This window comes from Cryptomeria japonica, chromosome 9, assembly GCF_030272615.1.
Source record: "Cryptomeria japonica chromosome 9, Sugi_1.0, whole genome shotgun sequence".
NCBI lineage: Eukaryota > Viridiplantae > Streptophyta > Pinopsida > Cupressales > Cupressaceae > Cryptomeria > Cryptomeria japonica.
The window spans coordinates 747310029-747336069 of record NC_081413.1 but is presented as its reverse complement, the minus strand read 5'-3'; the positions used below and the strand labels follow the sequence as shown (position 1 = coordinate 747336069).

General features: G+C 37.9%; 1 protein-coding gene across 3 annotated transcripts in view; it reads right to left on the bottom strand.

The window, feature by feature from the left end:
- The window catches only part of LOC131064657 (protein GRIP), a 289846-nt gene that overhangs the window by 239995 nt on the left and 23810 nt on the right, over window positions 1–26041 (bottom strand). For 2 of the 3 annotated variants that reach the window (XM_059211056.1, XM_059211057.1), the window contains 2 exons: window positions 20603–20715; window positions 20304–20461 (listed from right to left, as the gene is read on the bottom strand). In XM_059211056.1, the coding sequence (XP_059067039.1) occupies window positions 20304–20461; window positions 20603–20715 (271 nt within the window). Of the gene's footprint in view, window positions 1–20303; window positions 20462–20563; window positions 20716–26041 lie in introns of those variants that run through there. The other variant, XM_059211058.1, reaches the window with a different exon arrangement.

The window sequence follows — 26041 nt, the reverse complement described above, 5'->3', positions numbered from 1 at the left end:
TCAGCCCAATCAAGCCCAAGAGCGCAGCCCATCCAACTATAACGCCCCTTGTCCCACAAGTGGTAGGAACATCCAACTAAAACATTTCTATCACTTGGGGTGGCCTACTTAATTCAAGTGAACCGGTCTATAGCTTCTCCCTAGCTCAACTCCTTCCATTTCATGTATGATTGCTTATAGGGAACAAGGAATGGACAAATTTTATTAAATAAAGAAACATAGAGATAGAGAAGGCTTATTAATAACTTGGTCAAAGATATAATAAAGAGTATAAATGTCTAGCCACATTGCATACTACTATAAATACACATCAAACATATTTACATTCTCATGCATACCAGTCTAAAACAGAATTCTGCTATTGATTGCTATATATATATATATGTCTTGGTGAGTTATGATTAAGTGATTGCTGATTTAATAGATTGATGCTTGATTGGTGAATTGTTTGCTTCCTTGATCCCAGGATGAATTGATGATTGTTGCTTAATCTTGTCAATGACTGTTTGCTTGATTTCTCAAGGGATTGGTGATTGATGGATGAAGAAGGATTTGTTTTGATGGGTTCGTGAGTGATGATTCATAAGTGATCCTTCAATGCTTGGAATGAATTCTCCTTTATACTTTTTTGGTGAAAGAGTCACCACTTTTCATTGTAGCCTTTGAGGATAATAAGTTATGTTGATTGTAACTAGGTAGGATGCGAATTCCAATTGCCTTAAGCCAACATTGGAATCCGCCAAAGGCTGGGCCCTTCTCTCCCCTCTCACACACCACACTAAAGGGAAACGTGTTCCCCCTAATAGGGCCGACCCTATAACTGAAAGACACACGCCACTCTAAGGGAAACGTATTCCCTCTAATAGGGCTGACCCTATAAACCAAAAGTCATAAAATAAATAAAAGGGATTAGCACCAAGCTGACCTCAAATAGGTCCTCTTGCCTCATATAAATGAACAACTACTTGACCTCATTAACACAATCATATCTTGCTAGGTTTTTCCTCCTAGGAGGTTTTCCCAGGGTAATGTTTGTTTGTTTGCTCTCTGTCATTCACTAAGTTGAAAACCCTAACAACAAACATCTATTTTCTGAGTTTATTGTTAATCTGAAAGTAAAACTAACATGGTATCAGAGCCCTAGGTTATATATATATATATATATTAACTTTCAGATTTCAGTAGTCTTTTATTTCCAGTTTGGTGTTTCATTTTCAGTCACGACAATGACAGGGCTGAAAGTTGAAGATAGGCTCGAAGGGTGTAAGAACCCACACCTGGTGGACTCTAACCAACCACAATTTTCTGCCTTTGTTTGATTTTTCAATGTTTTCAGTGTTTGGGTTTTGCTTGAGTTTTCAATGATGTTTCACCAAGAAATAAAGAAAGTGCAAATAACATATGCCAATGATCAAATATGATTGGTATGCTGATAGTACTATGAAGGCTGGAAAACAAATCCATAATATCCTTTACAAGGAACAAGTGACTTTAATACAGATTTGTCTTTTACATTTCATGAAATTATGAGTTCATACCGGAAGTATGCAAATCTGAACCCTTAACAGCAATGACTGGAACAACAATTATTTCGTGGATTTTCTGGGTGAAGGCATGACTGTCACAAACTAGATTAACCCAGAATTTGAACAACACTTAAAAGACTCAGTCTAGAACATTATTTACACACAGCCATGGTAAGATAGCACCCAGAAATGTACACAGCAGTAATTCTGGACTTATTTCAGTCAATAATAGGCATGGTAACAAAAGGTAAATACCAGTTTATGATCTCCAACTGTGATTATGTGGTAACAACAGATTATAATTGCAGAATAAAAGATTTCTGATGATATTTAGAAGCTACAACAGGTCAGAAATAAGCTACAGAATGTCTGAAACAGAGCGTCCATAACATGATCAAACTGGTCTTCAACCTTGCATTCATTCTGATTAGTAATAATGGCACTAATTCGATAGTATGATATCCTTAGAACTTACACAGCAATCATTGAACATTTACCAAATTGATTACAAGTCTGAAACAAATTAAAGTAAGCAAACAGAGTGCATTGAGAACCTGATTTAATCCGCTAGGACTGGAGAATAACACCCAGAACTCCAATACAGGTCAGAAAAGAGACTTTACATGGGAAAGAGTAAAACTCAAGCATCTCACTGTAACAATCACTGTAGCGATTTTACTATTCACGTATCATTGTAGCGTTTCACTATTCACGAGTTACTGTAGCGCGGCACTATTCACGCGGGTACTATTCACGCAAGTACTGTAGCAGTGGATGAAAAAACTTGCAATCTGCTCTTAAAACCTTGAATAATTTGTTGATAATCTCTCCCAACAAGAATGATATAACTCCATGTGCCAAAGAAGGATGATTCACAACCAACTATAAATGTTCTTCAACAATAAACTTCAAACCCTTGTAGAAAACTTCACCAATTTGCACAAATGAAAGAATTGAAGTATTCTTTCCCACAACTGCAATAATTCAGGTGTTATTTCACACCTTCAAAATTGCTACCAATAGGAAGTTTTTGTTTCCTATGATCAAAGAAGAAAATTGCGAAAGCCCTAGGCTCCACAATAAAAATCAATCAAAATACTATTCATCAACTGGATGCCGAGAATGAACTCTTGCCTTTCCTTTTATTCTTTCCTTAAGAGAGCTCAAACACCTTCCTGGCCAATGTGGGATAAAAGATTTATTCCCACATTAAATTATTCACTTAACGCACTTTATTATATTAAAGTGACTTTATTATTATAAAGTTACTTAAGAACTTTATAATAATATTAAAATATTAAATAAATCACTTAAGTCACTTAAACTTTAATATCTCTTGATGTACTTGTCTGATTGCTAAGCCGTCTGAGCCAGGAGTCGACTCTCCCTATTCTCCATGTGATTGGATGCCTGTCTAAAAATAGAAACCCTGAATAGTGACTTACTATAAATAGTAAGTATGTGGAACTGAGTCTAGAAAAACCTGTGCAAAAGCCAAAACCTGAATCCAGCTGAAAAGTAATGTCTCTAATCACCAAGTAACTGCCACACGAGGCCCTCTATCAATAATTGTTAGCCTACGAGGGTCAAATGATAGGCTAATTCTTACAAACTCTGATGCTTGCAAAATGGGGACATTACAAAGGGGCACTTAACTTTGCTGCCTGGAAGGTTCGCATCCTACTTGCTCTTGAGGAAGATGATCACCTTCAGTTTGTACAAGACAAAGAGCTGACTGCCCCCACAGATCAAGAAGAACTAAAGCAGTTTAAAAGGAATGGCCTTAAAGCCAGAAAGCTCATCATTGACTCAGTCATAGATCACCTTGTCACCTCTATCTCCAAATTCACTACAGCCAGAGAGATATTCAAACATCTAGAAGGTATTTATGAGATCAATAACCTCAGTAGACCAATTGCATTAAGGCAACAATTACTTCACATTAAAATGGCAAAAGAAGATTCAATTATGTCTTACTTCATGAAGATCTCTGAACTAAAGGATCAACTAGGCTCAATTGGTCATAACATAGAGGACAAGGACATTGTCATGATCTCATTGAATGGTCTCCCAGATTCATGGGATTCCTTCATTCAATCCATAAGTGGGAGATCTGAATTTCCAACCTTTGATCGTCTTCAGAACGATTGTCTTCATGAGGAATCTCGCCTTGCCACAAGAGGAAAACTCAAGAGTCCTCAAGTGGATGATCAGCATATGCTTGCAACCCAATGCAAGAAAAGTGATAATTGGAAGAAGTATAATCCTAAGAGGAATAGAGAATTCAAACCACCCAGCTCTCAGAATTCTTGGAAGAAGCCAATAGATCTCTCTCGTGTTCGATGTTTTAGATGTGACAAATATGGTCACTATGCTAAAAAATGTCAGAATGAACCCTCGCAAAGAGAAGCCAACCTAAATAAGGTCTCAGAACAAAATGAAGACTTCTTATTTATTTTTGCCTTGTCAAGCAGCATACCCTCAGATAATAACACATGGCTGATTGACAGTGGTGCTTTCAGACACATCACAGGCTATCGTGAGCATCTTTCAGACTTAAAAAAAGGATACCAGTCTATATGTGGTAATTGGTGATGATGTTCGATATTCGGTAAGAGGTTTTGGCACTACATCTTTAAATTTAAATTCTAGTATTTCACTTCACCTTAGTGATATCTTATTTGTTTCTGGAATTAAAAGAAACTTAATTTCTATTTCCGCTCTAGAAGATAAAGGTTATCAAGTAGCATTTTCTGAGGGTAAAGTACTTGCTTGGCCTAAGAAATCTAGTTTTAAATCTGCTCGTGTTATTGGAAATAGATATGATAGTTTGTATAAGCTCTCCACTAACCCTGTTCAAGCCCTCATTAATGAGGACCCTGATTCCTGTGAGCTATGGCATCGAAGGCTTGGACACTTACACTTTCAAGCTCTTTCTTCCCTCAGAAGGATAGTTAAAGGTATGCCTAAACTCAGTCAATTTCATGATGATACTTGTAAAGGTTGTGCTATGGGTAAAAATGTTAAAAGTTCTTTTCATAGAAGTGAATGTAGAGCTAAACAAAAATTAGAACTTGTTCATTTTGATTTATGTGGACCTATGTCTGTAGCTTCTCCTAGTGGATGTCTCCACTATGTAATCTTCATAGATGATTTCTCTAGGAAAACTTGGATTTTTTTCTTAAAGACTAAAGAATCTGATGAAGTCTTAAATAGATTTAAAGAATTTAAGGCATTGGCTGAAAACATTTCTGGTAAAAGAATTAAATGTTTAAGGTCTGACAATGGATGTGAGTATACCTCTGGCAGTTTTTATGACTTCTGTGTTGAGTCAGGAATTAAGAGGGACTTTTGTGTTCCCTACAATCCTCAGCAAAATGGAGTTGCTGAAAGAAAGAATAGGACTATTGTTGAGGCTGCAAAGGCTATGATCCATGATCAAGACTTGCAGACTTTTCTTTGGGTTGAGGCTTCTAGAACAGCAGTCTATATTTAGAATAGATGTTCCCACCGTGTTCTAAAGAATATGACTCCTAAAGAAGCCTTCTCAGGATCCAAACCTGACATCAGCCACTTAAGAATTTTTGGAAGTCCTGTATATGTTCATGTGCCTAAAGAAAAGCGAACTAAGTTGGAGCCTTCCGGAAAGAAGGGGATGCTAGTTGGATACAGTGAATCTTCCAAAGCCTTCAGGATTTACATTCCAGGTCAAAGGTATGTTGAGGTAAGTAGGGATGTTACGTTTGAAGAAGATATTGCTTTTAAGAAATCAAAAGGTTCACTTGTTGTTGATGAGGTTAATAATAATCAAGATATGAATATTCATACTAACCTCGAGATTCAGAGGGAGTCTATTGAGCCTCCACCTCAAGAAGAGCATAATGACTCACCTAAGCCCATGAATCCCACTGATATACCTAGTGACATTGTTGTTAGCAAAAAGAGGTCACTTTGCGTGAGAAACGCCATTCAAGAAGCTGAAAGATTTGCAGCTCCCAGTGGCACCTTCAGAGAAAGCAAGAGACCTCAAGTATTCTCCAACTATGTTGCATTGATGAGCAATCTCATTGAGTCTGAGCCATGCAATGTTGAAGAAGCCTTGAACCATCATGCCTGGAAGCTTGCTATGGATGAAGAATATCAGTCAATCATCAAGAATGATGTTTGGGACATAGTGCCTAGACCCAAAGGTAAATCTGTTGTTTCCTCTAAATGGTTATTTAAAATTAAACATAATGCTGATGGTAGTATTGAAAAATATAAAGCTAGATTTGTAGCTTGTGGTTTTTCTCAAAAGGAAGGCACAGATTATGAAGAAACATTTGCTCCTGTTGCTAGATATACCTCTATTAGAACTTTAATACCTATTGTTGCAGCTAAAGGTTGGAAGCTACATCAAATGGATGTTAAGACTGCCTTCCTTAATGGTGTTATTGAGGAAGAAGTCTATATTGAACAACCTGAGGGTTATGAGATTCATGAAAGAGATACTCGTGTGTGCAGATTGATGAAAGCTCTATATGGCCTCAAACACGCCCCTCGTGCTTGGTATGAAAGAATTGATAAATACTTGTTAAGTTTAGGATTTTGTAAAAATGATATTGATTCTAACATTTACTTCAAAATATCCAATGATGAAATGCTAATCCTGGTTCTATATGTGGATGATTTATTTCTTACTCGTAAAGATGAGTTTATCATTAGATGTAAGAAAGAATTAGCTTCAGAATTTGAAATGAAAGATTTAGGTCTAATGCATTATTTTCTAGGACTAGAAGTATGGCAAAGATCTAACGAAATTTTCTTAAGTCAAGGAAAGTATTCTATTGATATCTTAAAAAGATTTAGAATGATGGATTGTAAACCCATGTCTACTCCTATGGAATCTAACTTAAAGAAGTTGAATGTTTCTGCAATTAACTCTGATTTTGCAGATCCATCTAAGTACAGACAATTGATTGGATCCCTGATGATCTAGTTAACACTAGACCAGATATATGCTATGCAGTGAATGCTCTCAGCTAGTTCATGAGCATGTCTAAACATGTTCATCTTGTTGCAGCCAAGCACATCCTAAGATACTTGCGAGGCACAATTGGTTATGGGCTGAAGTATCCACTTAACACTTCAATAACCTTGGAAGGTTACTCAGATGCAGATTGGGCAGGAAGTGTCAAGGACAGGAAAAACACTTTTGGCATTTATTTCAGCTTAAAATCCGTAGTGATCTCTTGGGCTTGCAGAAAACAATCCTCAGTAGCACTAAGTACAGTTGAAGTTGAGTACATTGCAGCAAGTGTTGCTTCTAGAGAAGAGGTGTGGCTTCGTAAGCTCCTTGCTGGGTTGTTTGGACAACCTTGGGAATCTACAATTATTCATTGGGATAATTAGAGGTGTATAAAGATGTTAGTCAATCTGGTGTTTCATGACAGGTCAAAACATGTGGAAACTCATTATTACTTCATTCAAGATATGGTGCAAAGAGGTGCCATTCAGCTGAAGTATGTCAGTAGTAAGTACTGATGATCAGATAGCAGATATTCTTACCAAGCCCCTGTAGAGATTGAAGTTTGTGTACTTCAGAGACAGACTTGGTGTTGTGGAAAATGAAACATTGGTTGAAAAGGAGTCTCAACCTCAGTGATACATTGTGTTGTATTAACCACCCTCTGCAAGCAATGCAAGGTGGTATTTTTCTTAGGGAGAAGAGCAAATGTAACCATCCTCTGCGGGTAATATAAGATGGCAGAAACAATCCTCTCCACCCTTTGTGGGCAACGTAAGGTGGATCCATTCTATGCTTGTATTCAAGATGGAAGACTATGTTATGTAATTCCAATCTATGCTTGTGTGCAAGATGGAAGACTACAACATTTTGATTATGTAATCCATTCTTTGCTTGTGTGCAAGATGGAAGATTATGATATTCTGATTATGTAATTATTTTCCTCCCTAGTTAAGAGGGAGTGTTGATTGTAACTAGGTAGGATGCGTATTCCAATTGTCTTAAGGCAACATTGGAATCCGCCAAGGGATGGGCCCTTCTCTCCCCTCTCACACGCCACACTAAAGGGAAAAGTGTTCCCCCTAATAGGGCCGACCCTATAACTAAAAGACACACGCCACTCTAAGAGAAACGTGTTCCCTCTAATAGGGCTGACCCTATAAACCAAAAGTCATAAAATAAATAAAAGGGATTAGCACCAAGCCGACCTCAAATAGGTCCTCTTGCCTCATATAAATGAACAACTACTTGACCTCATTAACGCAATCATATCTTTCCTATCATCATGCGAATTAGCTCTCAAGTTGAAGCGAAAATAGTCAGTTGTCTACTGTGCATAAATATGAACTACATCTGCTACCTTTAGGTGCGAATATCTCCAATGAAAGGTGTGAACTGCTGTCAAGAATAAGGCGTCAAAAGTGCAGACCAAGTTACAGGTTACTGGTTAATGAAGACAAAAGTGCAGATCTGAGGTGCAGACCTAATACTGTTTAGTCATCTACATCAGCCCTAAAGTGTGGCCACTTCAGACCTCCTAAAGAGATAAATGTTGTAATCAGAATATTGTATAATTCATAATCAGATATGAGGATCTCTTCTTGTTGGGTTTTTCCTCCTAGGAGGTTTTCCCAGGGTAATGTTGTCTTGCCTCATTTTCATCTGTTTGTTTGTTCACTCTCTGTCATTCACTAAGTTGAAAACCCTAACAACAAACATCTATTTTTCGAGTTTATTGTTAATCTGAAAGTAAAACTAACAAGTTATTCTCCAAATTGTTCTCCCTTGGATGTTCTCCTTAAATGAAACCTTCTCCTTTCTATATCATCCAATGTGAGGGAGGGTCACACCTCTTCAACATGTCTGCCTTTGCAATAGTCACAACCTTTCACAATTACCACCCTTCAAAAGAGTCACAACCCTTCATCAATTCTGCCCTTTTGAGAGACACGACCTTTCATTATTTCCACCCTTTGAAAGAGTCACAACCCTTCATCACTTTTGCCCTTTGAGAGAGTCCCAACCTTTCATAATCACTACCCTTTGAAAGAGTCACAACCCCATTTTCTTCTCATTCCTTTCTTTTGTTGCAAGGTGTGCACCCTTGGTCTCCTTGTGTTGTACAGTGCAGTGCTCAGGTTTGCGACATGGCTTAACTACCTCCCATGGATTCATTTGCAATTGTATCGAGTATTAACAGGTCGATCTTTTGGTGCAACAACAACCGTGTTTCTAACATCTTCTTCTATTAATCCTTCCTTCATTCTTATGTTCCCTTCTCTTTCTTCCTACCTCCATTCCATATCCTTCTATACTTCCATATTTTATCAAGGAAACACATCTCTTTGGAAAGAGACATCCTTTAAAGGGTCATATCTCCTCATTGTTGTCTTATTATTCAAATCAGATTTGCACTTCTGATTATAGAAAAAATGCCCCTTCAAATGAAGTTTTCTTCTCCCTTTTATATCTCATGTTTGAGGGAGTCGCAACTTTTCATTTCGTGCCTTTTGATCATTCGTTAAACTAACTAAAATTTAATTATTTTAATTTTAAATTTATTATTTTATTCTTTTAGATTTTAATTTTATTATTAGTATTTATTATTAAATCCGATTTCAATATGAGGACATTACAGTCTGCTCCCCACCCAAGATTGCCTATACTCAAGCAATAATCATGAAGTGTTCAAGATGATTCCCAATATGAAATGGCTTTGGAAACACACATGAAATAAACTTGCCAAAAACAAATCAAACATGAAGTATATTCAAGACATAAGGCATACATTAGGAAGGCGCACACACACATTAAGTAATCATGCTAAAAGCATGACAGACATGGGGCAGACACATAAATACATTAAGCACAAAGCATATATAAAACACACAAGGAGTAAACATGCTGAAAACACATCATATATATGCATAAGATATGAAGCATATCCATAAATACACATGAAGCTTAAATAGATGTAAGGCATGAAGCTTCTACAGAAGACATTTAAGGCATGAAGCATCTACGTAAGACATGTAAGGCATGAAGTAATACACTAAGGCATGAAGCATAAAATACATGTAAGGCATACACATAAATACACGCAAGGCATTAAGCATTTACATAGTGCATGAAGTAATACACATAAGGCATGTAGTGTATACATAAGGCATGAAGCATAAATTCATGTAAGGCATGATGCCATGAAGCCATATAAATACACAGAAGGCATGAAGCACATATTTGAAAGGCACACACATACAGAAGTGCAATGTTGGCCTATTTAATTTTATTCCTTGATTCACTTAAAAAGGGGTTGAATAGTTAACCCTAATTGTATGGCGGTTAAGTAGGTTTGTCCCGCAAACTAGCAGGATTAATGCTTTGATACCAATCGTAATGTCCCAAAAAGGGGATAGACCTGTTTTTGCCCAAAATTAACAATTCCAACAATATAATTCATTTTATCAATAACCTTCCAAAGTTATTGAGCTTGAGAATTAATGAACAATTAACATCATAGGAAATGATAAATAAGTAGACTAGAACCTAAATCCTAGCTTATTCCAATAACAACCATAGTATAATTTGGAAAGGAAAAGATTGTTTAGCCCAAGAGTGTGTCGCATCCAACTATAGTGTGCCGCATCCAACTATAACAGCCCGCCCCCTAGCCCACAAGTGGCAAGAACATCCAACTAAGACAATTCCATCACTTGGGGCGGCCTACATAATTTGAGAGAACCAGTCTACTGCCTCTCCCTAGTTTATTTCCTTCCATTTCATGTATGATTGCTTCTTGGAACAAGGAATAGATAAATTTTATTAAATAAAGTAACATATAGATTGACGAGGCTTATTAATGACTTAGTCAAAGATATAGTCTAACCACATTGCATACTACTATACATACACAACAAACATATTTACATTCTCATGCATACCAGTCTAAGTTAGAATACTCCACTAGATCCCACGAGTTATAATTTTTTGTGTAACTTTGTATATTTCATAATACAACTTTAAAGTATTTTCCTTATCTAGAAAATATGACTAAATTGTTACCAGTTTTATAAAATGTATATCCACCAATTGGTGAGGTTCACAAAAACACTAGTCAAACTGTTTATAAATTTTAGCTAAATTACGATATTTGCAAAATTTCTTAATTAATAATGGTAAACCCTGCTTTTGTGAAGCATTCGAATATAATATCTAATATTTCCTACTTTATGAAATGGAAAGATTAGCCAACTGATCTATACTCATTTAAGAATATCCATTCCTTTAGTTTACTTTCCTTCAAAAGGAATATCAATGATGACCTTGCCAAGTCATATTATGTTTGTTCTAATTAAAAAAAGGTGTACAATTCATTTAAATGCTGTGGAGAGAATTTTGATGATCACCATATTATTGCATTGTATAAGTGTTGGTGTCTGTTCTATCATCAACCAAACATTAGGATAGGATACCCGAAGGCATTCTATCCTCTCCTGAAAAATCACTACTAATTCCAAGGTCTATATGTGCGAACAAGCGACTTTACTGGAATAGCTTCTTGGATAGTGTATGCTGAAAATCTCAAGGGGGACTTGCGTTTAACAAGTATCTTGAACTGTTGGACTTAGATGGATTTAGCAATTTTAAGCTCTCTTTTTTGGGGGGGGATTTTCTGGGATTTAGACTTTCAAAAGAAAGGAGAAAAGAGATAGGGTTCAAGAAGGATAATCTACTCCTACGAACTCCTGAGACGGTATCAATCGGGTGCTCTCAAGAAACCAAACTTTGCTTCGCCACACTAGGGACAACTACACAAGGCCGGTGCAATCTTCAATGGATTGTGCTTATGATTAAGATGTTGGGATGCACAAAGGATGAGCTCGGGCTAACTTTGCACGGTGAAATGGAAATCATCCATTCACCAAAAGTATGAGCATTGATACACCATTGATTGACACTTATCAAATCCTTCATTCAAATTAACAACAATGAAAGCAAATCTATATTAATTTTAACTAAGTGTTGAGGAAATTGAAACCATGCAAATCATTCAAACAATAGGGATTACAAAGCAAGCGCACATGCAATATATTATCTGGAAATGACCTTACACAACAATACATCAAAAACCTCACTCTCCAAATGAGAGGAGGTAGCCTTATATAGTTTTTCAAAATAAATGAACAGATGAGATCAAACAGTGATCAAGGGCCAAGATTGAAAGATATAAACCCTAATTAGGGTTTCCCAAAACACTATTAGCTTGAATGAATAAGAAAGTGACATGTGGCACAGCTGCTAATCTCATTGAGGTGAGCATCCACTTTCCTCTTTCGCAGATTCGATGTACCTGGACACAATAAGCTTGACCTCCTCCATGGTGACACTTGGCAAACTGCCAATCTGGAAGTCGATGATGTCCACATCATCGGTACATGTGGCGAGGATGCTTTCCCACTCAACTGCTTGGGCAAAAAAACTTTCATCGATGAAGAGAAAGTTTGCAATCCTTGAGAGATCGCCTTTGTCAATCATCCCTGAATCCTTGAAGAAGCTTGACCGAATCTTGGCCCTCAGGTTTTCTGCCTGCAAATGCTTCTCTCTTATACTTTCTTTCTTCCAGACCTTAGATGCTACATGAAATACCTTGCCCGAGATCTCCCTGACACTTTCTTCTGTCTCAAAACACTTGGTCTCGGATTTCTTCAAAACTTCAATCCGGGTGACCAAGGCATAGTACCATGTGCTGAAGTCGTACCTATCTCCAGCCTGTATGATACCTGCATCCACTAGGCTTCTTTTTGACAAGCCTCGGATAATCTTCAGATGCGGGAGTATTTCATCCTGAATTTCCTCCACATCCTCCCAATTAATAGCTAGATCCTGGATATGATTGATCAACGAAGAGGCTGACTCGTGTGCTGACACTAAATTTTCTACCAGTATGTCAACACGTGTTGAAGCGTCTGAAATCCACTCCTTGACTTGTGTGAACGAGCCCTTCATGTCCTCATAATCCTTCATCGATTCCTGCTGAAGAGACTGTGGAGGGGTAACCGGGATCTCATGGTTAAGTGGCCTGGTAAGATGGAGAACATACTTTCTCCACTGCTGGTTTTCTTCTTCAACCTTCTTCCTCTTCTCTTTCTCCTGAGCTAAACTTGTCTTCAAAGCGTTACAAGAGTCATCAAAATATTGGACCTCTTGGTCTTGGGTGGGCTTGCCCAACTCTATGGTGGTGATCTTGTAATCATCTGCAGCAACATTGTCCCTAGTTTTTCCTTCTCTAGGCACTGCTATCTGGATTGTCCTGAATCCTGCACTCTCGCTGAATCGGAGAAAAATTTCTGGTGAGCTTGGGTGGTTTAGCTATAATTGGCTCATTCACCTTCTCCAAGAATGTTGTTGTGATTTCTTTGGAACAGGCCTCCTTGGGAACCTTAGCCTTTATTCTTTCCCTTAGCCAATCCGGGATAGTTGATTGCTCTACAGTATTCTGGTCAAATCCATCATCTGTCCCTCCTGGGTTTGCAGCTATGCCATCTAAGAAGACTACGGGAGATGTAGGCGTTTCAGTTTGCTCTCTGTCCGAACTTTGGACAACTTCCTTCATTACTTCCTCAACCGAAGGAGAAGGCATTCTCTCTTCGTCATTAACCATGCAGATGTTCATCTCTTGTTCCTCAACTGCATTCTGATCAGGTACGATAGAAGCGGCACTTAGGATGGACTGGCCTTCGCTGGACTCCCTTCTTTCTCCTACGATATTCTTTCCTGTGACCTTTACGGAGCTCCCAACTAACTCCTTCCTCTTCCGAGACCCAACACTTTCTGGATTCCGGGCATTACCTGCAGAAGTACAAGGATTGGAGGGCAAAGAATCATCCACTCCCATCAATTTGTAATTCAAGGTTACACCTTTGGACTTCAATTGCTTTGTCCTTTCAAATGTCCACCACCTGGAATACTCAACCATTGTCCTCATGAGGTCTGCTAGATCTGACTTTTCTCCCTCCATCCAATCTATCAAAACCAGTGGTTCATTCTTCATTTTTTTGAAGCCCGGCCGCTGAAGCTTAAGGCTATCCTCTACTTTGTCAGCTACTCTAAATACCTTTGTTGCTCTTACCATGCTCAAAGGAATTCTCGACCAAAATCTCTTCCTGACTTCGAAACTATCGGCTGCGTTAGCCCAATAATCTTCTAGATCAGCCATGTGTTGAAATGTCATTCCTTCGACCTTCTTTATTATGTGGAATGGATCGAAATTCCTTCTTGCCTTGTACTGATAAAAGGGATACCAGGCTAGCCCCTTCTCAGCAATCGTAGCAGCTTGTGATGATGGACATGTCTTCAGCCCATTACCAATTGTAAGAGAGGAAGTTCCTGCCTTCTTTTGTTTATCCCTTTGAATCACCATATATTCCTCCAATTGCCTTACAACCTCAAGTAACACAACTCGATTGGTAGGGTAAGTTGGAAGCTTGTAGGGAGGCCCTGAGAATCCTTGAATTCTAAGGTAAGTGAACTTTGGATATTGGATATACCAATACCCAAATCGACTGATGAAGTTCATAGACTCTTGAGAGAGTCTCTGGTGCAGTCCACTTTGTAGTGTCCGCGTGAGGTGCATGAGGAAGGTATCATTCACTCTTTTGAAATGGAATTTTTCTTCCATGTGGAGCTGGGGATAGCAATCATAGACTGGGAACTGGTTCTCTTTGTTCCCTACTTCTCCTCTGCAAGTCAGGCCTTTGTATCTATAGGTCTTGGCCAAGGAATAGAACAGGTACGAACTCATGAAGAAAGTCCTATTTGCCTCTAGGTTCCTCAGTTGGTTGTCTAGGTTGTCGCTAATCATCCTGGCCCAGTCTATCATTTTCACTCCATTCATTATTTCATTAATGAAATAATACTTCCAGGGTTCGAATGGGGCACCTTGAGGATTTCCCATTATTTTGTTGAGTAGAACGATCATGTCCCCAATGTCCTCCTTGAAGTACGCCCTCACCAGGCTCTTCCTTTGAAGTTTGGAGGTGCCCTTCCTTGGCTTCGTGTTGTGATACTCTGGGATCCAGAAGGCCTCTCTAATAGCCTCATCACTGATGTTCGCCAACACCCTTCCATCAGGTGCAACAATATCTTTACTGGTGGGGTTGTAATGTTTAGCGCATTCAACTACTTACTCATTGCATAGCATGGTGGGGAGGAAGCCAGCAGCATGCACGATGCCACTCTTCATCATCTTTCACGCGATGGTGGTAGGCACAAGGTTGTCCAAACCAAGCATCCGTTCTTAAATTCCCTCAGATTGATGTGTTCGAGGTTGGTGTCGCTAACATTTTTCCATTTCGAAGTCATCCTTGACTCCGGAGGAGCATCTTTATCCACTTGAAATTTCATAGTGCCTGGGATCTGCAAACAGACAATGAAATTTTAAGTTAGGAATTAATTCATAATTTGAGGAAAATAACGGGGCTGCGAAATGTCTAAGTGTTGGAAAATTTCATTTTATTCTCATACTTAGCCATAAAAACTGAAATTTCATCTGAAAACCCTTCAATCTCAAGGATGGTTGTGATTGTAAATCAACACCAAGTGTTATAACTCCGAAAATTTCTTATACTTAGCCAAAAAAAATGATTTTCTTCCCCTAAAAATTCGAATAAATTCACTAAAAATCATTTCTCAAATTCTGAAAAATACTCAGAAAATACATAAATCTGCATTATGAATTCAATTTCACCTTCGAATGGATGGAAGTAAGGCTGGAATTTTCTCAAGAACACTCAGAAAATCCAAAAAAGATTCAATAATTATCCCTTATACCTGCTGGCTTCACTCACAAATCTGCGAATCCTTCGTCAAGAAGTTTGTCCAACTACCAGCAATCAAAACTTTCTCCAGATGAACTCCAAACTGAAAGTATTTTACTATGCTCTCCTTAGTATCTTCGAACTTCTTGGTGTAGAAATGAAGTTACAATGAACTATTTGTAAATAAAGTTGAATCTTCAATTAGAAACACTTAAAATCGTCCAACTCGTGTTTCCAAATCCAGCTTGCATTTTGGGAAAGTATTGTCATGTCCTCTAGTTCGAAAATCCTTCAATAATGCAAGTTTCTAATTTGTTTTCAATTGGTTAACTCGAACTAGGCTTGTAAAAGAATGTCTTCAAAAGTTTCTAATTTAGAACTTAGCTCGAAATCTTTAGTAATCCTCAAATATTCCCTTTTGAAAAACTTTCCATTTTGGATTTAAGTTTGAAATCCTTATCAATCTTCCAATATTCTCTTTTTGAAAACTTTCCATTTTGGTTTCTAAGTTCAAAATCCTTATCAATCTTTTCCAATATTTTCTTCCAAAGAACTTTCTTTGGTTTCTAAGTTCGAAATCTTGAAGGATTGTAATATCCCCAACATTTTTTTTCAATTTGTTTCCAATCAATCACAACAAGAACCCGTTAAGGTTAGGAAATCAAGATACAATAATGCTGAAGTTGTAACCCTTCCACTTTCTGATCACCAAGTGCCCAATATGGAAAGGTGAGAGCATACGATGTTGAGGGGATCGTTAGCTTCAAATAACTGGAAATAATACAATGCTCGGGCGGCAAGCCAACCCCTTCCACTTTTCAGCGGGATATGGAGAATATTGAAGATCACTTGGCGGTAAACCAGCCAAGGATAATACAAGAAACTGAAGAACAATCACTCTACCACTTATGCTGCGGGAGGACTAGAAATGAAACTTACTCTCAACTCCACCACTTATTCAGCGAGAGGACAACATTACAAAATATTCAAAACAACGGCTAAGCCAGCCTCTTCCACTTACGCAGTGGGACTACAAGCAATAATCCAAAAGATAGATGTTAGTAGTACTAACTAGCTTTACAATGCACATTATGGATTATCAATACATGAAATATCACTATCCCAAAGATAGGCAGCATAGCCATCCTCTTCCACTTATGCAGTGGGACTCAGAAATAACATAACTTTGTTGTTAGTACTACTAACCAGCATTACAATCATATAGAATGAAGAATCAAATGTTGATAACAAGTCCAACAACTGCAACAATAATAGATAATCACTCCCAAACCAACTTAGACTACTCACACCAAAAAGCTCTTCTAACACACAACTATGAAATTCTGAAAATCAATAACACGCACAGAAAACACGCAGACCAGCAAGCTACGGACACCCCAAAATGCTCATAACTTTTCCAAATCAACTCCGAATGACACAAAAACGGAAGCAAATGAAAGCTATGACTAAGGCGATGCAACCAGAGACTCAAACCTGCACCGCGAACACCAAAAACAGCCAACACGCAACCCAAGGCAGCCAAGAGATGGTACGACCCAGCTGGAAAGTTCGATTTGCTGCCAAAAATCAGAAAGAACACCAAATGAAACGCCAAGGTAGAAGAATGATCGCCCTCCAGATATGCTTCCAACGAGCTATTACTCAGAATAATCGATTGCACAGGCAAGGAGATACGATTGAATCTTCGCTTCAGCCACACCAAAAACCAACAACACTGAAATCCACACCACACTGAGAATCTGAAAATGCACACTAAAATCGAACCACACGTTCAGAAAATCCAATCACAGCTAAGTGTGATGTCTCAAACTCGAAGTCTGTCAAGAGCCCTAGGAGGTATTCACCCTCGAAGATTGTCTGGAGTTAATCCGATAGCATAACGGTGTAAATTGTCTGAGATGCCAAATGAGAAGCCCAACACTCTCATTTATAGATTTTGAGGGCTCAAATTCAAATTCACATTCCCTCCAAATGAACACCAAACCCAAATGCACATTCACTTCACATTATTTTGAAATTATATTTCATTTCTCCTTTCTCCAAATCGACCTTCTCATAGGAGCAAATATTCTTTATAAAAATGACAATAAAATCATAATGTGGCATCCAAGGTAGATAAGTGAAATATATTATAAAATTAACTTATTTCTCCCTAAGGTGTCCATCTTGCCTTATTAATATTTCACTTTATAAAGTATTTTTCCACAACAATAAATCGCCCAATATATAATTAAGGAAATGACTTATATATGAATATAACTTAAGCAATCCCTTTTAAATAAATCGTCCAACCTTTGCCTTAAGCTATAATTTAATTTTAAACACCATTTTTCATCAAATATTGAACCTGCCAAAACAAGCTCCAAGGATATGGGGAAACAAGCTGAGAGAATTGTCCTGCTAGAAATAGTCACTGAACTGAGCTAAGGAACCCTTGCCAAGAATAGCACCAAAAAATGAAGGAAGACCAACTGCTCAAACTGACCTACCGGAAATAGCCATCTGAACAAGCCTACTGACATCCTGCTAAAAATAGTACTTACTAAAAATAGTAAGTGTTTCCAAAGTGATTTTAACCACATTCTGAGTAGCCGTCGCACTTACTAAAAATAGTAAGTCCAGAAAAAGTCACCCGATGCAGATGCATGTCGAACCATCCTGAAGCTCTCTGAAAACCCAAAAGGAATCCAGAATCCAAACTATCAAACTCCCACATACACCCCCTGAAAACACCAAAGAATCCTCCTAGAAAATAGGAAACCCTAATTTCTACTCCTAACTAGCCTATGGGCCTCCGAAATAGGCTAACGGCCAGCTAAACTAATCACTGCAGAGAAGGGGACATTACAAGGATTTTCATGACATCACTTGCATTTTTATTGATTTTGTTTGACTTTCATGTTTAGGCGGACTTTTGGAGGCTTACCTTCACATCCATCAAACTTGGGCAGACTTTCCTTACCTCTCCAAGGCATGGCGGAGTTTGAGAAGGCCTCCATATAGCCTAGAGCGGAGTTTTGAAGGTTTTCAACATGGGCGGAGTTTAATGCCACCTCACATATGGCAGAGTTTTGATCATTCTCTTAGGGCGGACTTTGGAGCTTACTCTTCAAGGTGGAGTTTTGAAGGCTTCTTTCTACATGGCGGACACTTCAACTAAGGCATAGGGCGGACTTCTATGGAGGCCCCTACATAGGGCGGAGTTTGAAGGCTTCCCCTTCAAGCATAGCGCGGACTTCTATGGCCTCTCTTCATGGCCTCCCCAACTTAACCTCTACATGGCGGATTTTGGGCTCTACCCTAAGGTATGGCGGAGTTTAGAGGATGCCATGACTACCAAGTTTTGGGCAGACTTTGGTGTTACCTCCACCAAGAGTGGACTTCTAACTTAACCTCTACCTAGAGGACTTTTGGAGGGTCTCATGCATAGGGCAGAGTTTTGACAAGGTTCCCACATCTTCTTTTCTCACTCCACAAGGCATAGGGCGGAGTTTAAGAAGCATGACCACCACTTGACATGCTTGGGCGGAGTTTTGATAGCCCTTCCATATGGCATGGCGGAGTTTGGGAGCCTCTCTTCATGGCTTCTCCAAGGTATGGCGGAGTTTGAAGGCATCAAGGAGGCTTATACATCATTATGAGCGGACTTTAGACATCCCTCTACATGGCGGACTTTTGAGTGTTGGCCATCAACATAGGGCGGAGTTTTGACTACCTCCTCTAGGCAGACTTTCTAGAGGTCTCCATCATCATGGCATGGCGGACTTTTGAAGCAACTCCAACATAGCGAACTTTGATCATTTCTCCAACATGGCGGACCTTTGCTTGGGTAATCTTTCTGCACACCTGTCATGACACTCAACCTTATCCATTAGCCATACTTAGACAAAATTTTGAAAAATTTCAAAATTTCACATTTTAACCAAAATTAACCAGATTAACTTGAAATTTGAAATCCATATTTAGGCAAACCATCTGAAGCAATACGACCCCTAAAATGTAGGGAACTGACTTTTTAGGTCAAAACTTGGAAATTTTGGGTCTCGATCGAAGCAGGTTAGTGCAAACCCTAGATTCCCATTCTGAAAAAGCAAAAGCAGACATCCCTAAAAATAGGGAAAACTTTTTAAAAATAGCCATACCAGGGATCAGGCTAAAAATGCCAAAAACGAAACTTCCTAAAAAATAGGAAAAATCAAAAAAGCAAACTTTCTAAAAGTTGTCCAAATTCGTCCAGATCAATTGCGATCTTTGTCCTTTGACCTTTCTAAGCACTCTGACGGTGTTGGTATTCTAGAATCTCATGATTTGCAAAAACTAACTTTCAATCCTTAGGACTTGAACTGTTCAATACTAGGGAGTGCTTGGTAAAACTGAACCGGAAGGCCATAGGACACTAACAAAAACCCTAGAAAGCAGGAAAAGAGAGGGTCCCCATTTGCAATGGGGCGATGTGTGAAAAAGGTCACAACAATAAGCATATGGCAAACTTGGAACCATTATTTAGTGGAGCCTAAACTCCAAGAAGATGCCAACAGTAAATATCAAATGACACCTATTGATGACTATATTTATATATTTGTCACTAGACTATTTATCAGAAATGTTCATCTCTTTCTATTGCTCAAGCATTGGCTTCTAGTAGAGAGAGCCAAAATGTAAGAAAACAATTTAACAAAGCAGTTGAATCTAAAAGACTCTTAATATTTGTTGCATTGTGAAGAATCCATCAAAAACAAATATATTCCCTGATGTCCATACTCGAATCCTCACCCTAAGGGTTCAATAGGAATACATGTTCATCTAGGACAGAAATGCACTACATGCAAATATAAGTGGAAGCCTCTTGTTCCAGTAAGTGTCTGAAAGGGAGAAGACCAATAACAATTTTAGATTTTTAATGAATAAAACACAGGCATAAGCAAAGAAAGCCACCTGTCATGTTCCTTTGTGAGTTTTGCATGTGCGTGTTTTGATTCATGGAATTCCTTGGAAATCCTTTCCATGTCATCATGAGTTGAAGAAATTCTTGCAAAGGCATCAGAAACTTGTCCTGCTGCCATAAGCAGCTCCTTTTCTAGCTTATTGTTCACCTAGATGAAAAACAAGTAAAGGTAAATACGTGACATTAAAACATTTTACAATTAAAATGAACCCAATACAGAAATAAATTGATAAAGAAATACAAAATGCACCAGAAAGTTCTCTTAGAATCTTATTCACAGAAAAGATACCATCATCAACTCTTCTATACGCTTTTGCGCAATTTCATGTCGATTCTTTAGTTCATTTTCCAATCCCTTTGCAGCAACCTTCTTGACTGATTCATCATCCAAAAGCTTCTTTACTGCAAAATTCCAACATGGTCAAAAATATAATTCTTTGATCCACCGAGTTCTTTACTCACAAATATTCTAAAGTTTTTTAATTTGCTAGTAAAACAAAAATTTCCTTGCCTCCCTAGATAAATGTTAACTCAGAAATTTAGAATCTATTTCTACCACAAGAAATTTAGAGACATAAAAAGAAGAAAAAGAAAAAACAAATCAATCAAATGACTTGTCCAGTAAGGTCAAAGAAATGATCTAGAAGGCACATGCACAGATACACCCATAGGCATATAACAAGCAACAGACAGAAAAAAGCAGGATTTCAAACAATGTAGTTGATGTGACAACCACTTTAAATGTGCAACAAACCCCATGAACAACAAATTACAGAATTACCATAAATCCCATTATATAAACAACAATAGACATTGCATCCACGCGGATATCAAAAATGCTTCTTAGGAGTAATAACACAATTGAATTTCAATAAAATTTTGTTGACTGCTTTAAATTTCCTTAAACTTGCTACAAATCCCTCCAAATGAGGGCAACTTTGCAGAGCAAATTAATATTATCAAGATTGGGAACATCCTAAAATCCTACTAGACATTTGGCTGAAAAGTTTATTTTTGCAAGAAATTGTCAAGGATTAGACTGAAAATCATTTAGCTTTAGACCCTATAGTTACTCTAGAACTAAAAGATCCTGACACAATATTCTTATACAAAATTTGACCTGTATATAGCTATAGAAGCCAGTGTAAGTGTCCCTTTGTAATGTCCCTTTTCGGGATCACCTTATATTTTGCCCACTGAAATAGAATGATACAGCTTGGAACTTAATAATAGTTCTGATCTGATCTTATCACTGGTCTGAGTTCTATTATGGAACTGCTGTTATAGGTGTTGCTGCTTGCAATAATTATGTTACTACTCAGATCGGGTCTGCTGTGTGTGAGGGTCTCTGCTGTTGTTCGATCTGTTCTCTTTCATATCTGCTCTAAATAGGAATGATATTCCTTCAATTCTTCCTCTAATGTCCACCAAAATATTTGTATATATATCCCGCAACATGCCTCTTTACCCAACAGTCACCTCCCTTTGATTAGGTTGGCCTGCATTAATATAATAATTTTTTATGTGTTTTGATCCCATCTCCAAAAGGGAGCGCTTAAAGCAAGGAAATCGGCCTCTCTTAATTAATCCTCAATCGGTTCATTCCAACAAGAAATGATTCATATGCGGACACGAGCAACACTTTCCAGGTTGGCCCTATTTAGTTATTTCGTTGCCTAGGGTATTTTATAAGGTCGGCCCTAGGAATTTCAATAAGTGTTACGTCTGAATTTTTCAATATCAAGGCTTCCATTTGTTATTTATTTTGCCCTGGTCTCGAGCGGGACATGACACCCTTTTTGGCATTTGTCAATGCTCATAGATTCTAACTGTAATGTCCCCTTTTTAGCCGCTCTCGTTTTATGATAGGTTAGCCTATCATTGGCCCTCGTAGGCTAACTCAGATGGTTAGAGGGTCCCATTTGGCAGAGATCAGTGTGTTATTTCTCTCAGAGCTCAGTATATGTTCAGGTTTGGCCTTCGTTGGACTTTGTTTGGCTAACTTACTATTTATAGTAAGTCATCATTTCAGGAAAGTCATGGTTTCTATTTATAGCAGGGCACCTGGACAGTCTATGATTGCAGTGTCGAACCCTTCCACAACTAGTTTGATCAGATAATGAGAGATTTACTATTTATAGTAGATCAATGGTTGATAGAGAGGGACCCTTACTATTTTTAGTAAGGCAATTGGATGCGTAGTGGACATAATGGTCAACTCCTAGGTTCAGAAGGAATGGAGAAATAATGATTATTTGTGGAGATATGTTATATTAATTATTAATAAAGTGATTACTTTATTAATAATTATTTACTAAATGCAATTATAAAGTTATAAAGTCACTTTATACACAATGGGGCCATGACCCTCAATTTAAGTGATTTAAAAGTGAATTAAATGATTATGATTTATGGGGCCGAGAATTAAAGTAATTTATAAAGTCAATGGAAGAACATAATATATCATTAAAAATGATATTAAAGTGCATTTATTATTTATGAGTATGAGCACCCAAGTTTGAAAAGTTATTATAAAGTTTTATTAAAACCCTAAGAGTGGATTTCAAAAGGGAATTAAAGGCATTTAAGAGTTGAGAGGATATAAAGGGTTTCAAAAAGCAAATCAAACTCATTCTTGAAGTTTTGATATGAGAGTTGTGTGTAGAAATACACAAGGGTTTCAGTCATTTCCAGCATTGGAGAACGAAAACTCTTCAGTGCCTTTGCAATTTTGAGGTTGTGTAAGATCAGCCGAATCATTGCTTGTGGAGGACTTCATCCAGAAGTTCTAATTGTGCTCAAAAGAGAAGGAATTTCATCTAGGGTTTGAAGATTATTGAAGCATAATTGGTTGCAGACCTGTAGCTTCATTATTGCAGCCATTGTTGATCAGATTTCAATTTTTTCTTATTGTTGCTACAGTAACACATGAACAGTAAAACGCTACAGTAACAAAAGGTTTTTTAAGGCAGATTTCTTGAAGAGTATTTTCAGATTCTTTGTGGCAGCCATTGCAATTATTACAAGTTGTTATCTGCAGGCTCATACGTAGCTGCTACAAGGCTTCCTTTCAGCTGGACGTGGTGGTTTCCAGCCACCTTGGTTGCTGATCAAAAATTCCAGACTTAAATGATTATTTCCAGAATTGCTAATAGTCTTTTACATTAACTTTCGGGTATGATCATCGTTGTTTGCACACTTATATGTTAATGTATTGATCATTAAATGATATTGTAGCCATTACTTTGCCAGTAGTTTAAATATTTGCAAATTCCTTTGTTAAATCTTGCCTAGCAGAAAGTTTATTTTTCATATTAAAATTGCAAATCAAAACCAAATCATTCAAAAACACAAACATTTGCAAGTTGGAGGTTGGATAACCCGTTGGGGTTACTACACTAATAATTATAGATTTCTTTAAATTTGTATTAAAAACCTGTGAAAAAACACTTCTTCGCATAGGCTGGACCATAGTTACAATATTCACTTGGATTCACCAAAACTCAATGAATCCAAAGGTGAATGGCACTAAAGGATTCCGAGGGACTCTAGACTCAGGTACCCAATGAGTCCCATGGGTTAGACAACTTGAAACCTATGTTTGTTTCTCATTTCCCATGCAGGATGACTTTCAGTTTCACAGAGAAGGCTTGTTTTCAAGCTCCAAGGTGGCAAGCTGGCCTGAAATTAATGGCATTAATATCTTAGGATCCAGAGCTCTTTTTCGAAATCCATTTGGTACAAAGTTTCAATAATTCAATATGAGTATGCAAACCCATTTTCAGGGTGATCAGATGAGGTTTGGGCCCAATTTAAAAGTTCCAACATTTTCTAGGCGAATTCATAGAGGATCGTAAAAATGTGAAAATTTCTCATTTCCGACTATTGTACAAGTGTTCATACATAGGCCATCACCAGTCTCCAGGTTCCCGATTCATGGTCATCAAAAAAGTTTCAAGGTCTAAAAAATAAAAAATTAATAACCCGCCGGCTGGCCCCAGTTACAAAGGAGATTTCAAAATTCGATTTGTTGTTTGATTTTTGGCAATGGAACGAGGATTTATATCAAATATTATTGCCCCTTGCAAGTATTTGTGGCCCTTGAAAGTCTTGTGTGCCCGTGGTTCAAGTTCTGTTTTTCTGTCTGTGGTGCGCACTTAAATGGTTGGTTTATGAAAAATAAATTGATTATGGAACCTATTTAAAAAAAATTCTAATGTTTTATTGGGATGACGACAGGAAAAAAATAAGTTTAATTATTTAATGTGCCTCTCAAAGAGCAAGCACATTAACTGACATTTTAGAGCAAATTTTATTAAGTTTTTTTAAAATAAAAAGTCAAATTAAGGGATGTTGAAGCCCCAGCGTACCAGTGCAGGTTGAGGTGTCTTCTTTCAACTCAAAAGGGCACCAAACATGTATCTAGCGCTGGCTGCATAATTAATTGGAATTTAATTTAGATTTTGAATTGCGTTAAGAGAAATAAGGCTAGAGCATGGTGCAACCTTGAGTGGAAAAGTTGAGACAAAATTTGCGCTAAACGGCAACCTTGCACTAGCCTTCTCGTTGGCTGATGCTAACGTGCTTGCTCTTTGAGAGGCACATTAAATAATTAAACTTATTTTGTTCCCGTCTTTATCCCAATAAAACATTAGAAAATGTTTTAAATAGGTTCCATAATCAATTTTTTTACAAAAACTAACCATTTAAACTGCCAATTCCCACGTGCAGATTAAGATTTCAGTATATTGCTGGTACTCGCAGTGCAGCAATGCGATTTTGGGACTTCCTCTCTGTTTCAAATGTGCACTATGAACATTCCCAGTGCTGCAATTGTTGATGTTGTAGCTAGGCCGGATCCCTCCTAGGGCCAACCTAGCATCTTTTGATGGCTAATTGACCTGCCGGCCTTAGCCATAACTATATTTGGCAAAATTCAAATGTGTAATTCTTACTTTAGGACTGGCCCTAATTGGACAATGTAACTTGTGGATAGGTCAGGTCCTACATTGAATGTAACTTGTGATGTAACTTGTGAATAGGGCAGGCCCTATCTTATGTAACTTGTAATTTAACCCTATGTTTTGGCGCCAAGTTGAAAGGGCCGACCTGAGGTGTCTAGGTGAATTGGACACATATATATCCGAAGTCTTTTGCAAGTATCAAACACATCTCTGATTAACAATCAGCGACTACTATCTTGTAATCAGCAAATTGGTTCCTCTGCATCAGCGACGTCATTCAAGATTGAAGACTGCATTATCTAGGGCAGCGAATGCATGTATAGGAGCAGCGAACTTCTCCTTGAGGCTGAAATTGATCAGCTTCATTGATCAGCAAACCTGGAGCAGCATTCTTGGTTAGTGAATTCTTTCTACAAGCAGTGATTTTATACCTTCAACAAGTGACCTGATCCAAGGAGAGCGAACTCTCTCTCAGGGATAACGAAGGTGTCTTTTGGTGCAATAAATCATCTTCATGTCTAGCGAATCACCATAGCAATCTGTCCTCCTGCCAAGCGAAGGATCTGCACTTCTGTGTCTGATCAGCAACCACCTACAGCAGGAATCCTTCGGATAAGTCTGAGTGTTGTTCATCTTACTGTGTGCCCTAATTCAGATTATTATCTGTTGATTATATTGCTTCAAGCGTGAAGCAAAGTTGTAAGAATTCTACTGATTTTGACATAATACAAACTGAGAATTTGTTGTTGGGTTTTTCACCTCCA